At 45.4% G+C, this 14,501-nt stretch overlaps 1 protein-coding gene across 1 annotated transcript in view; it reads right to left on the reverse strand.

Annotated features, from left to right (window-relative positions):
- The window catches only part of LOC119169445 (trafficking protein particle complex subunit 11 gry), a 153,520-nt gene that overhangs the window by 124,995 nt on the left and 14,024 nt on the right, over positions 1 to 14,501 (reverse strand). The window contains exons 3-4 of the mRNA XM_037420514.2: positions 13,909 to 13,979; positions 5,220 to 5,334 (exon numbers count right to left, since the gene is read on the reverse strand). Of these exons, the coding sequence (XP_037276411.2) occupies positions 5,220 to 5,334; positions 13,909 to 13,979 (186 nt within the window). The remainder of the gene's footprint in view (positions 1 to 5,219; positions 5,335 to 13,908; positions 13,980 to 14,501) is intronic.

Genomic DNA, 14,501 nt, shown 5'->3' on the forward strand with positions numbered 1-14,501 from the left:
GCTGCGCCGTGATTGCCGTCCCTCTGTCCGTTATTATACTGGAAGGAGCACCGTGTCGTAACACGATGTGGCGCATGAAAAATTGTGCTACCTCAGAAGCCGTGGCTCGTGGGATCGCCTGCGTCTCAGCATAGCGTGTCAAATAGTCGGTCGCGACAATCACCCATTTGTTGCTGTCTGCAGACAGGGGAAATGGCCCGAGAATGTCCATGCCTACTTGGTCGAACGGCTTGCAAGGTGCTTCAATGGGCTGAAGCAAACCAGCTGGCTTAACAGACGGTTGCTTGCGGCGCTGACATTCCTGACAGCTCCTGACGTACTTCTTGACGCTTGCCGAAAGTCTTGGTCAATAGTACCTCTCGCTCACTGTGGCAAATGTGCGTGAGTAGCCCAGATGACTGGATGTGGGTTCGTCATGGCAAGCGAAGAGGACGTCGTCTCGCGTATCTCGAGGAACTACCAGGAGGTAAGCCCGGTTGTTCGAACGAGCGTTCTTCTTGTACAGCACACTGTCTCGAAGGCAGAACGACGTCAACAAGCGGGATAAATGACGTGGTATGAATGTGCCCTAGCCCTCTAAATGATCGATGATCGGACGAATCTCTGCGTCATCTCGCTGCCGTTTGCTCAAGTCTTATGAGCTAATGGCGCCCAGGAAGCCTTCGTCTTCCTCCGCTTCCTGACTGACTACATGAATGGGTGCACGTGACAGTGTGTCAGCGTCTTCATGCTTACGGCCGGATTTATGGACGATGGCGACGTCAAATTCCTGCAGCCACTAGCTCCACCGTGCTAGCCGTACTGAAGGGTCGCGCAGGCTTGCCAACTAACAGAGGGCGTGGTGGTCCGTCACTATCTTGAAGGCACGGTTATATAGGTACGGGCGAAACTTGGTTATTCCCCACACAACAGCGAGGCACTCTTTCTCCGTAGTGGAATAATTCGCCTCGGCACGGGATAGAGAGCGGCTGGCATAGGCTATCATTCTTTCGATGTCCTCTTGACTCTGAACAAGCACTGCACCGAGCCCAATGTTACCAGCGTCAGTATGAACCTCGTGTCAGCATCATTGTCGAAATGAGCGAGAACGGGGGCTGATTGCATGCGCTGTCACAGTTCATCAAAAGCTGCTTGTTGCTCGTTTTCCCAGACAAACGGCGTGTCGTCCCTTGTGAGACAGAGTCAGAGGTTCCGCTATCAGTGAAAAGCCGTGAATGAACCGGCGATAGGAGGCGCACAAACCAAAGAAGCGCCGGACGGCTTTCTTATCGACAGGAGCTGGTAATTCGGCAACAGCGGCAAGCTTGTCTGGATCGGGCCGGACTCCTTCGGCGCTAACTACATGTCCAAGAAATTTTAGTTCTTCATAGCCGAAGTGGCACTTCTGTGGCTTTAGTGTGAGGTCTGCCGATCTAAGAGAACTTGTTGTTGGGCTAGTTGGTAGAGCATTTCGAAAAGTTAATTCGAGCGCGAAAACTTGACACGATCACTCACACACGCACACAACCATGCTTCAAACACACAGCGCTCACTTCAAACTAATTTATTCATAGCTCGAAGGCTTGAATATATACAGGACACATTGTGCGCACACACACCAAAGAAGGCCAACAGCATACATTATCAAAACGTACAGTTAATCAATGTCATAGCCTTGGAGCGATAAACTGAAGTTCGCTTGGTAACAACGAAATTGAAGGGGCGCTTACACAGTGATCTTTATTTTTTTCAATGAAAAAATAAAGATCACTTCTTTGGTGTGTGTGCGCACAATGTGTCCTGTATACATTCAAGCCTTCGAGCTATGAATAAACCAGTTGGAAGTGAGCGCTGTGTGTTTGATGCATGGGTGTGTCTGCGGATCTGATAGCCTTTAGCACGCTGCGCAGGCGGTGAAGGTGCTGCTCGAATGTGGCAGCGAAGACCACCACATCATCAAAATAGACAAGACAAGTTTGCCACTTGAGCCCTGTGAGGACAGTGTCCATCATTCGCTGGAAAGTTGCCGGCCCTGAACACAAGCCGAAAGGGCGTACTCAAAATTGGAATAGGCCGTCTGGAGTCAGGAAGGCTGTCGTCTCGCGGTCTCGCTGATCTACCACGATTTGCCAGTACCCGCTTCTGAGATCGAGAGAAGTGAAATAATGGGCATGACGAAGTCTATTCAGCGAATCGTCGATACGCGGCAGCGGGTAGACATCCTTTTTGGTCATGTTGTTAAGCTTTCGGTATTCGACGCAGAAGCGTAGCGACCCGTCCTTTTTTTTGACAAGCACGACTGGAGATGACCATGGGCTGTTGGATGGTTCGATAACGCCATCGTCAAGCATCTCGCGGACTTGCGTACGTACCGCTTCACGTTCTTTAGCCGACACGCGGTATGGGTGCTGGTGTATTGGGCGTGCGTCCTAGTACATGATGATCCTGTGTTGAGTGATGGATGTCTGGCGGATCTTAGAGCAACTTGCGAAGCCACCCACACATAGTGGGTCGACAGCAAGAGCGGTTCTCAATCCGAAGAAAGAGGAGAATCGTGTGCTTCCTGGGGGGGTCTGCAGCATCTGTGAGACTACCCAGCACCTCCACCAGTTTGTCACGAGGAATCAAAAGTACTGGGGGTTTATTAGACCACTGAGTAGCTAGCTTTAAGACGATGCGTCAGGCGTGGCTGGCTCTCGAGTCGAGAAGAAACACGCGACCTCTTTTTCCTTCAGATTGAGAGCCGCTCTTGCTGTCAACCCACTACGTGTGGGTGGCAATATGCAAGTCATATCCTTTCAAAGTCTGAGCGTAACTACTCTATAACAGAACGAGAAGGCCTTGCTCTTGTCTGGGCGGTTTCCAAATTTTGTCCTTACTTGTATGGCCGCCCATTCCTTGTCGTCACAGATCATCACGCCCACTTTAGGCTTTTTTCACTGAAAGACAGTTCTGGACGACTTCGTCGTTGGGCGTTGCTCCTTCAAGAGTACTCCTACTCAGTTGCCTACAAGTCTGGAGGCCTCCATCTGGATGCTGATTGCTTGTCCTTGTTGACCAAGCACCTTGTTGACCAAGCAGATGAATCAGTCAGCAAGCCTGGCCCCAACATCATGTCCATGTCTAGGTTTCGTCAGATTGGTGACGAACAGCGTCGCAATCTTTCCTTGCGGTCACTCATTGCCCGTCTAGAATGTCACTCTAACGACGTGTCACTCCGCACATTCGTCCTCCTAAACAGCACGCTGTACCATCGTAGCGTCCAGCCAGATGGCCCTGAGCTACTTGAAGTCGTGCCTAACCATCTCCGTTCAGCGGTGTTGCATGAGCTTCACGATAAATGAACTGCCGGCCACTTGGGCGTATCTCGCACGTACGACCGCGTCTGGCACCGCTTCTTTTGGCGTGGTCTCGCGCGGTTTGTTCGGCATTACGTGGCCTCCTGCGATAAATGCCAACGTTGAAAACGACCTGCCGCACCCCCTGCTGGACTCCTTCACCCGATCTCCATACCTACCAAACCTTTCTTCCGTGTTGGTGGGAATGGTCCCGGGTTCACCCCGGACCATTCCCTGAATCAAACTCTGGGAACAAGTCCCTGAATCAAACTCTGGAAACAAGTGGGTCGCCGTTGCTATAGACCATGCGACCAGGTTTGCCATCATTAGAGCGCTCCCCACCAGCACTGCTACTGACACTGCCAACTTTTTGCTCCACGATGTAATTCTAAACCATGGCACTCCTTGGCAATTGCTCACCGATCGTGGACACGCATTTTTGTCACGCATACTCGACGACCTTTTGCACTCTCCCTCAATGCAACACAAACTGACCACTTCCTACCATCCTCAAATAAATTGCCTTTCCGAACGCCTAAATCGCACCCTCACGGACATGCTCTCGATGTATGTCTCATCTGACCACCATGACTGGGATCTAGCGCTACCTCACGTGACGTTCGCCTATAATTCATATCGTCATGATACCGCAGGTTATTCATCTTTTCATATGCTGTATGGCCGTAATCCGACCATACCAATGGACACCCTACTAATGACTACTACACCTCCGCCGAGTGAATAAGCACGTGACGCTATCGCTCGTGCCGACCACGCACGTCAGATTGCCCGCTCTATGCTGTTGGCTTCACAAGCAACCCAGAAGGCTCTCTACGACAGCAAGCATGTCGACGGTGACTTCTCACCTGGTTCTCTAGTTCTTCTCTGGTGCCGAGTTCGTCGTGTTGGATTGTCAGAGAAGTTACTATCTCAGTACAAGGAACCTTACGTTATCATACAAAGGGTAACAGACGTTACCTATCAGGTCATTCTAGTCTCCGGGACTAACCTGTCTGCAAACCCCCCTAGTGACGTAGTCCATGTCAGTAGGTTGAAACCATACTACCCCCCTTCTGAAGAACACCTAAAAAGTGCACCGAGCCGGTGCTTTTACAACCGGGAGTAATGCTACGTACCTATCACAAGAAGGGTGAACCATTCTGTGGACAGAAGACGAAGAAGAGGACTGGTTTGCTCTCTCTGTGTGCTGCGCTCCGATTTTATCGGTGTAAATACATTGGCAAATATTCACGTCCTGTCTCACTCTATGTAACAATATCATGAAAGACTGATATTAATGCTAGCCTATGCATAAGGTAATAAAAAAATACAACAAAGAAAAACTGAAAAACTATCATTGCTGAAAAACCCCACACCTCCACCACGCATAACGACTCTGTTGTTACAACATTTGGCCGCGAACAAGCAACACAGATCCAGTTAAGAAGTGCACACACAAAAACGATGATAATTATCAGCCACAACAAATGATGATGATTGACTGCTGCTCATACAAGGATGAAGTGCATAACACATGCCTATATTATTATTGTTATTATTATTATTATTATTAGAGACATACAAGGAGCAATGCCAGAAGCACTGGCTATGCTCAGAGGTCAAATGACAATGCTCTAAACTCCAAGGACGAACACTGATACTCATGTTCTCCACAATAGAATCACGGCATTAAATTCAATATTAAGCACTGTCCAATATGGAACTACCAGTGGGCCATCTAGGAAAACCCAAGTCCATAGCCACTGTCACGAAATACATCTTGATCAGGGCAAAAGACAGTTGCATTATTTCCATCTAACGACATATGTCCACCTTGTCAGAATCTACGCATTCATCAAAGCTAGAGTGGTATGAACATGGCACTACCAAAAAGTGGCTCACCTCAGAATGAAGCCAAACAGGTGGTCTGAGTAGGGGAGCACAAAGAGGGCTTTTGGGGGAATCTCGCAAGCATTGCACAAGGCGTGCGCCCGCTCCGTGGCCAGCATATTGTCTCCTGGCAGGACATGCACAGGGACAGAGGGAAAACTGGCTGATCATACCACTGGACAATGTAACATGTGAAAGACACTCGAGCATTGGGATAGTGTAGTAAATTCAAGCGACTGGTTTACGAGGTTCAATATCTCAATAAAATATCATTTAATGCATCACTGTCATGTCACATGCTTTCAAACATGCACAAACTATTGATTTAGTTCAAGCCGGATGGGGAGAAGTGCCCGATTGGTACAAGTGCTCACAAACCCTGTTTTCTAGCTTGTGATTGCAAGAATAACTCCCAGCAACATTTCAAACATATTAGCTATGCATTCACAATATAGCTGTTCCATTTAGATGGCTCTTTTTTTTTTGGCTAACCATTCTGACATGTTCAAACTACATGTTTCCTGGCTATTGCATTTTCACTTTATTTATTTATTTTTCAGGGTAGCGAAAAAAGTATTCAAAAGGTTCTACCAGAGTCCTTTAATACATTTACTCTGAGGAAGCTTCGACGAAAGTTTGATATAGGGACAGGAGTAACCACTAGGGGCACCATCACCCCCGGTGGGGCATCGGAGCGGCTGCAATGCTACAAATGTATGGCACGCGACGGAGCTGCCAAACGTGATTAAATGTAGCTGTGAAGGCTCAATACATCTTCAGAGTGGTGTTACCTTCAAGGAAATTCGGGGAAGCTTTAATACAGTAAAATTTAGCGTGGAATGTGGCCTTGAAGCTCGAAATTTGACGGCATGCTGGTTCTACTATATAAGATATGCTACTGTTATAAAAGCATGCTTCTTTTAGTGTTTCCTGGAAAGTCTAGTGAAAATTTGTAAACATACAGAGTTCTTCAGCAACTCCGGTGGTTTTTACCGCATCATGGAAGCGCAGTGGTTGCAACTTTTGACCGCGCATATCCAACATTTTAGGCTATATATCAGTATTTCTATATACACATATACATCTTAGAATTGCCTTGTATTTATTAAATCAACATCCAGTATGAATGAATCAGCGCTTTGAATTTAGCAAGAGATGACGATCAAGCAATACATCACATGACTATTGCCTTGTTCTCGTGTCTTGTATTGCGTTGATTTATCCCTACGGTGCTGTAGCGCATTCCAAGTTCGCTTGGCCATGCAATGTAGATTCCCAGTCCTTTACTTTGCTCTGTAGCTTACTGATGCTGTATTTTGCCTCTGCCTTTCTTTATTGTTTCTACTGCTAAGGCAAAAGCCTTACATTCCTCCTCAAATGTAAAAATTGACCCACTGCGTCATGCGCCGGCGGGGTCGACATGCGACACAAAAAAGGCTATTTGCTCATGCTCATGACACATTGTATCGAAAATTCACTTTTCACGCTTTTACAGCTTGCGCAAGTATTGTACAGCATTGTCGTGCAACCGCTCTTGCCCAATCACCCTAGCAAACCTCTATTAGTAGCGCTGAAGTCTCTGCTGCATGCAACAGATGTGAGCTTTAAATTTTTCAACTGTAACGAGCTGCGTGTAGTTACTTCTGTTTGGTATGTTGCCTCAACACTTTGAACCATTTGAGTGCCTGTTTAAAGGATAACGGCGAGTATTTGACTCACCGAGCTTCTCTATTCCTGTCTTCCAACAGCCAGTATGATCACCTTCATTAACTATGTCACTATTCATGGCAGCTGTGGCAAGAGAGCTCTTTTACAGTGCAGCCTCAACAGTCTCCAGCTCACCTGACGGTTCCCGGCATCGCTTGGTAGGCGAATGAGCTCAGGACCTTTTTGCACTATCTGAATAGGTCGGGAGACCGTGGAAAATCCTTGGAACTAAGTCCGGCATAGTTTCAGAGCATTGTGAGGTGACTTGACAACAACACCTCCAGGTAGTCACTAGTCCATGCTAACGCTGTCACTCTCAAGTGCTTTTCCCACATGCGCTCTTTTGGAGAATGAAACGTGAAACCACTAGCTTCTTATAACCGTACTATGTGCTTCCACTTTTCCTGCCGTTCACTGTGTCACAGGTCCCGTTAATTAGGGAGGCGATCGCCGGGCTGATTCCAAGGGCCGAAGTATCGGTCCCCCGAACCGCACCACGAAAGCGTGGACAATTTAGAAGTGGTCCTTTTTGGCGCGCCAGCGGACGCCGGCTGTGGCCCAAAGAACAAGTCAGAGCCGAGAGTTAATAAACAAATAAAATTATATTCTCAATAATGGCAGATCAAAAACAATACACAAGTATGCACACTCCACAATAGTTGCATACAATATGTCACCAATCAAACAACGTACTACACAGTACAATCAGCCACACTCGAAACAACGGACACAGACAACAATACGCACTACAATGCAGTCGCATGCATTGAACAACCAAGACACTTAAAAACTAAAGAGATAGAAAACCTATTCAGTCCAAAGTTCTTGTAACGAAAGTCTGGATGATACTCTTCCGAGAATCACTCACTCAAAGTCCAGTGTTGTTGTCGTTCCGCTGCCCCCGAAGTTTCTCTTCCAGAAAACCTCGCCGAAGTTTCTCTTCCAGGAAACCTCGCGTCTTCAATCGGCAACTCTTCAAGCTTCAACTTCTTCACCGGAAACCTGTCGGCTTCACACACGCAGCTGTTGCCACGCGTCTTCGCTCGATAGCGGTAAACACACACTCTTGCCTGTAGCTCGAGTCGTCACCCCTCAGGTGGAAATCATCTCCTTCTCCTGCTTTGTCTCTACGAACAAAACCTTCGCCGACTACACGGCGGAATCCCTACGCGCTCTGGCGCTAACTTCCGTCTTCTCCTGATCTCTCGTCTCGGCTGCACTAAATACCTTCCGCGCGAGATTCCAGAAAGTTCTGATCATTTCGTCGGCGCGATGCGCAGCGAAGGCTGGGGAGAGGGCGAGACGGTTCGAAGGCCGTCCGCGACGGATGACTCAACCCGGCATCACCACGCCCCTTTCCATCTAGAAATTTCCAGAGCTTGCTCGGCCGCCGATGTGGGGTGAGGAGGTTCGTCGGCGAACCTACGCTTCCGAGAGGAGAGGCGCGCGCCCGGGGAGTCGTTGGATGTTTGTTTTCTTTTTTTTATGGTTGACCTCGCGGCGTCACTCTGGCGCTTCGTCGCGAGAATTTGGCGGCGCGCCCTTTTTTGAGCGCTCGTTTTGTGACACACTGCCTCTAAGCAGCGAGACCTTTTCATCATTTCCCTTGCCACTGAATCAACAACCAGGTACACTGCGTTATACAGCATTCTTCTCGATTTTCAGGCACAGCACACTATGCACAATAGTAATCGTACGGTGAAACTGCGCAATGACACGCCACAATATTATGCATTGACTCCATAGCTGCACCACCCGCCCACTTCGCTCCGCTCTGCGTGATGCCGCACGTGAGGATGCAGCACCACCCGGCAGCCTCCACTCGCAGCGTGCAAAGCTCTCCCATAAAGTTACGGCGAAGCTCCAGGACCAGTAAATGTATTGAAGGACTCTGGTTCTACTGTATTATATTGTATCATAGTGTGTTACCACTGTACCACACAGTGAGTTCACTTTTTTTTTATAAACTCACAATTGATTACATAAAATAGTTTCTCGTGGTATAAAGCCAGGTTTACGCAAAACTGCATGAAAAGGGTTTAATCATACCTGTGCCATCAATTTCCTAGAAAATTGACATCAAATTTCTCTAGATCACTGGATCATCACTGGTTAGGTAAAACAATTGTGACAAATGTTTTGATTGACATGAAAATTATGGACACAACACCAACATGGCAAGCAACCAGACTATGTTACATCATTATCCCAGTGCTTAGGCAAAGAACGGCAGTTCTCACTGTAACTAGCATAAATTGATAACTTTTTTCATTCATTCATTCAGACTTTACTCAAGACAAATTTACAATTGTCTTAGGAGATGCAGCAAAAGGCCCGAAAGATGCCTGTCTAGGCTACATCACGGAGACAACAATTACAGCAGTGCGTGATGTCGTTCACAATTTAACATAACCGCAATAGCACTTTATGATATAATAGAAGAAAATAAAAAAAAACTGCTCTTGTAGCTTTGAGAGGAAAACACAACAGGAAAAAAAAAAGACCAACAAGACAGTTGTGCAAATGTGGCAGTATCTGTTTAAAAAAAGGATTTTACAATATACATTGCTAGGCATTTCACAATAGTTCAATACATAACTAAGCACTACACCTTAAAGGAGCACTGACATCAAATTTACTCATGTCAAGATTTTTGCGCCGAGTAGCTATCGACCCCCTAGAAGCGATTCGCAACCTAAAACGCATACGAGGTACGAATGAATATCTGTAATATTGATTAATTTCATTTCATTTATTTATACTGTCAGCCCAGTAGTTGGCCGTTACAGGGTGGAGGTACAGACAATTATTTGCGAAAAAGAAGTACCGCACAGGTCTCGAGATAATTTCTCGGTATTATTGTGAGCAGCAACTCGAAGTTATACATAACAAGAAATGGAACACACATGCAATGCAATACATACGCGCAGAACAGCACATGACGCATTAGAGGCGGCACTTTTGCACCGCGCTGAAGATTTGAAAGACAACTACTACAGTCTCATGCAACCAACAAAAAGTACACACGCACACCACCGTTATTCAGAAAATAAACGTTTTAGATTCTGTTCAAATGATGTAAGCGAGGAACAACCAATTATAGACTCTGGCAGCATATTCCAATCTTCAATATCACGTGGAAAGTAACTAAACTTAAAGCAATCGTTACGTGGGACTAGGGGTGGTATGTACATATTATGGCGATGTCTGGAGTGTTCTTGTGTGTTGACCTGGAAGCAATCTGAATAGTTTAGTTTAAAATGATTATGAATTAACTGGAAGAGGAATATCAGACGCTCAATCCTCGTCCTAAGTTCAAGACTATCCAGTCCAGCTTTTTTTACAAAGTTCAGTAGGTGAATGATGTCGGCGATATTTATTAAAAATAAATCTCGCACCAAGTCGCTGTATTTTTGCTATTTTATTGCAGTTTGTCTTTGTGTAAGGGTCCCAGACAATTTTAGAATATTCGATAATAGGTCTGACAAGGGTTTTGTAAGCAAGACACTTTATATCAGATGGGGCGGTATAAAGGTTACGTCTAAGGCTATACAGTGCTTTGGTAGCCCTGGAGCATACATTATCAATATGAGTGTTCCACCGGAGGTCGGGCGTGAACCATAACCCAAGATATTTATAGTTTTGTACAAGCTTAAGGAAAGCATTGCCAATCTAGTAGTTGTAATCTAGAGGTGCTTTCGTTCTAGTTATAGTCATAAAGACTGTTTTTTCTGTGTTCAAACTCATTTGCCATTCTTCGCACCCATCCTTTATTCTTTGAAGATTGTTGTTTAGATCAACTTGGTCATGTTCAGTCTCGATTCTGCTATAAACAACACAGTCGTCGGCAAACAACCTTATCGGGACCGTAACCCGGTTTGGTAAGTCATTTATATATAACAAAAATAAAAGGAGACCCAGCACGCTCCCCTGGGGAACTCCAGAAATAACTGCAACTGCTCTAGACTGTTTATTTTTTATTTGAACAAACTGCTGACGGCAGCTGAGATAGGATGAAAACCATTTTGTCAAGTTGTTATTTTGAAACGTTTTGTCAATTTTAAACAGGAGCTTTGAGTGCGACACTTTATCAAATGCCTTTGCGAAATCCAAATATACCACATCAGTTTGACCACACAAGTTGATAGTTTTTGAAAGATCATGAACAAATTCGATTAACTGTGTAGTTGTAGATAAGCCTCGGCGGAAGCCATGCTGCTTCGAAAATAATAGATTGTGCGTATCAAGATAGGACATCAGGTGTTTGTTAATAATGTGCTCGAGTATCTTTGAACATGTACTGATAAGCGAAATAGGACGGTAGTTGCGTTCGTCCCGTGAGGAGCCACTTTTGTGAACAGGGGTAATTTTAGCCCGCTTCCACGCTAGTGGAAAAGAGCCACTGCGCAGGGACGACTGAAATATTTTTGTAAGGAAGCGAGCCGCCCATTCAGCGTATCTGTACAGAAATTCGTTTGGTATACCATCAGGGCCGGGGATTTTTCTTGTATTTATATTAAGTAAAAGATTTAGGACACCCTCTTCGATAATTACCACATCATCGATAATATCAGCTACTGTACGTAGTTAAAAAATGAGTCGAAAGCCCGGTAAATTGTAGTGCTGTCAGCGCTACCTCGCGGCCACGTCGAGGCCGCTGCACAGCTGATGCTGCTTTCACAAAAAATGGTGACGTCACGCACACTGGCATTTCGTCTGCTAGGAGCGCACGTGCAGTCAGTCCAGCTGTGTCTCTGATGATGTAGACTAAAGCCCCTCTGTGTGTTTTCCGCTAGCTAGGTTAAGCAGCGCCAACTTGTTCTTCCCCTCTCCGTTTAGCCCCAGCCTCGAGAAGGGGCCTCGTACTGCCATTGAAACCCAACTCGTTCCCCAACACAAGATTTACTCTGTAGCAGCTCAGCGCAAAGTGAAGTGAGCAAATGCGGCTGTTCTTTTTAGACGCAGTCCCTTTGTCCATCAGCGCGTACGAAGTCACCCAACTGGCTGCGTGGAGGTTCGTGGCTTAGAAAGGCATGAAATGCCACGCAATTTCCGCTTTTTCTGCTTCTCGACGTGCAGGTTCTCACTGCGCAGCGGTTCCCCGACATTCTGGCACGTGTTGTCACTTTGAATGATCGTACTTATGCTGAGCACGAGTCAAATCAGTAAATGCGGCACGATAAATCACTCGCACGCTTTAACACAGCAAGGAGAGCCATTAGTGAGGGCATGGCCGGGAGTTGGCTCCAAACACACTCAGATCGTCAGCGTCATTGTTACTAGCGTATTGTCACTCAGGATGATATTTGTGGAATGTATCACACCGAACACGTAGCACTAGTGTCGATGTCGCAGGGCAGTCTATTTTCTGTTTTCTCTCCTTAGCTTCTCTTCACTGACGTCCAATTGAAATAACTTCCACGCGACGGATGCCATTCAAACTTGGCCAAGAAGACTTATACATACCAAGCGATCGAATGATAGGCACGTCTCGATCTTGAAATTTGATGTCAGTGTTCCTTTAAAACTAAAAAAAACAATAAATTTTTACTTGCCTTTTGAATTGAGTTGAAGAGATTCTATTTTGCAGTAAGTTTATTACACCTGGGTATTCGTTTAAAATGTCAGGCATTAATGTTGTCATTTTTTGTAAGCCGTAGTTTGTTCGTGATTGGGATTTGACAATTTCGTTTTTACGTAGTTCATAGGGAGTTTGTTTGATGTGATATTTTTCCACGAAAACAGTTTTATTACTTGTATACTGGCACATTACCTCCAGTGACAACCTTAAATTAAGTAGATGCTTTATTGGCAATATAGTATAGTAGCTTAAGTATGTATACTTAAGTATGTGAATTGTACTCACAGCGTATGGGATATTTCCAACTGCTCGAATTGCCCACTTTTGCAATGATAAAGGTGTACTTAAGTTCGTCTCAGTGGTTGTAGACCACACCACAGCATAGTAAAGCTGTCCTTTCGCATGAGGTGGTAGAAAGTGCCTTAATTTATTAAGTAACCTGATTGCTTTACAGACATTCCTCCTTAATAAATCCACATGTAGCATGCATGAGAGATTATAGTGAAATATTACCCCTGGAAATCTGATGGTTGATGTGTGATGTAGAAGTGTTCCGTGAAATATCAGCGATGGGGTTTGTTGATATCCCTTGGCTTTTAATAAGACGAATTGTGTTTTCATTGTATTAAGTTGAAAGTTTGTTAGCGCCTAAACAAGAGTTAAGTTTTTCTAACCATATATTCGACTGCATAAAGGTGTCATTTAAATCAATCCCAGAAAAAAAAAACATTCATGTCATCTGCATATGATACTCTATTTTTTCATTCTTCTATATTAACAATGTCAATTATACAAATTAAAAACAAAACCGGTCCAACAATAGACCCCTGAGGTACTCCATATTTTGTAAGGTGGGTTGCAGATTTAAAGTTATTGATAACTGTGTACTGTGACCCGTCAGGTAAATAGTTTTTTATCAGAGACAGCACCCCACCATGGAAGTCGTAAAGAGGTAATTTCTGAAAAAGAAGCTCCGGTTCTACAAAGTCGAAGGATTTTTCAAAGTCGAAAAAGATCCCTAGTGTGAAGCTGGCCCTTTCGACTACTCCGAAGGGCCAGCTTCTTTACACATGTAGCTGAAGATGGTGCTCTTTGCATTGAACCGCAGCATTAGAAAAAAAAAAATTCACATTTTTATTCATCATTAACTAATAAGAAATGCCATGAAAAGTGATTATCTCACCACAATTTCTGGAACTGTCAGGGATCCAAACTTAATGGCCCAAGACATCCGTGTTTGAAGATTTTCAGACCTAACGGCAACCTGCTAGGGCACAAACATCAGCTACGCCTCTAATGCCTTATTGCTAAATGAAGCACTGTCACTGGCTGGAAAAAGCTTGCCAGAACCAAAAAATAATGCGACCAACTTCACGACCAACACACAGCAGTCAGATGCAAAATGATACTCACCGACTGGTATGGAGAGGTTGTTCTGCACCAGGACCAAGGCCACCTTGGTGTTTCTGCCCTGTAGACTTGCCCTGGTAGAAACAACAACAACAACAAAAAAATAAGTAATATAAACGAAGTGCCCGCACCAACAAAGTACCCATCAAACATATAAAGCAACTAGCATCACATACTTGTTTCAAGAGTTCAGTTTCAAAGGGGCCCTGCAACACTTTTTGGGGCCCCCAAAAACAGGCGAGCCAAATATTATAGCACGGGACGCTACCTGGAATTCACAATAAATTCTCAAAGTCAGCTATAAATTGCTTTCTCTTCTTTCTACAAATGACGATACAAGCTCAAAAGCCATTTATCACAGCCATTGGCTGATTTGAGCATGTCGGTCCTTACTGGAGTCACGTGGGAGGCCAAGACTTGCCCACGCATGCATGCGCAATTGCACCGAAGAGCCACATATTTTCGCACCAAAGCCGCGAAGAAAAAAAGAGCACAACAAGGTCATTCAGGCCAACGAACACGTTTCCTCCCCCCCACCCCCCCGCTATCTCTCCCGATCTAGCTTTCAGTGCTTTCGCCGGGATGAGAGAATGCTG

Source organism: Rhipicephalus microplus, unplaced genomic scaffold (genome assembly GCF_043290135.1).
Source record: "Rhipicephalus microplus isolate Deutch F79 unplaced genomic scaffold, USDA_Rmic scaffold_23, whole genome shotgun sequence".
Lineage (NCBI taxonomy): Eukaryota > Metazoa > Arthropoda > Arachnida > Ixodida > Ixodidae > Rhipicephalus > Rhipicephalus microplus.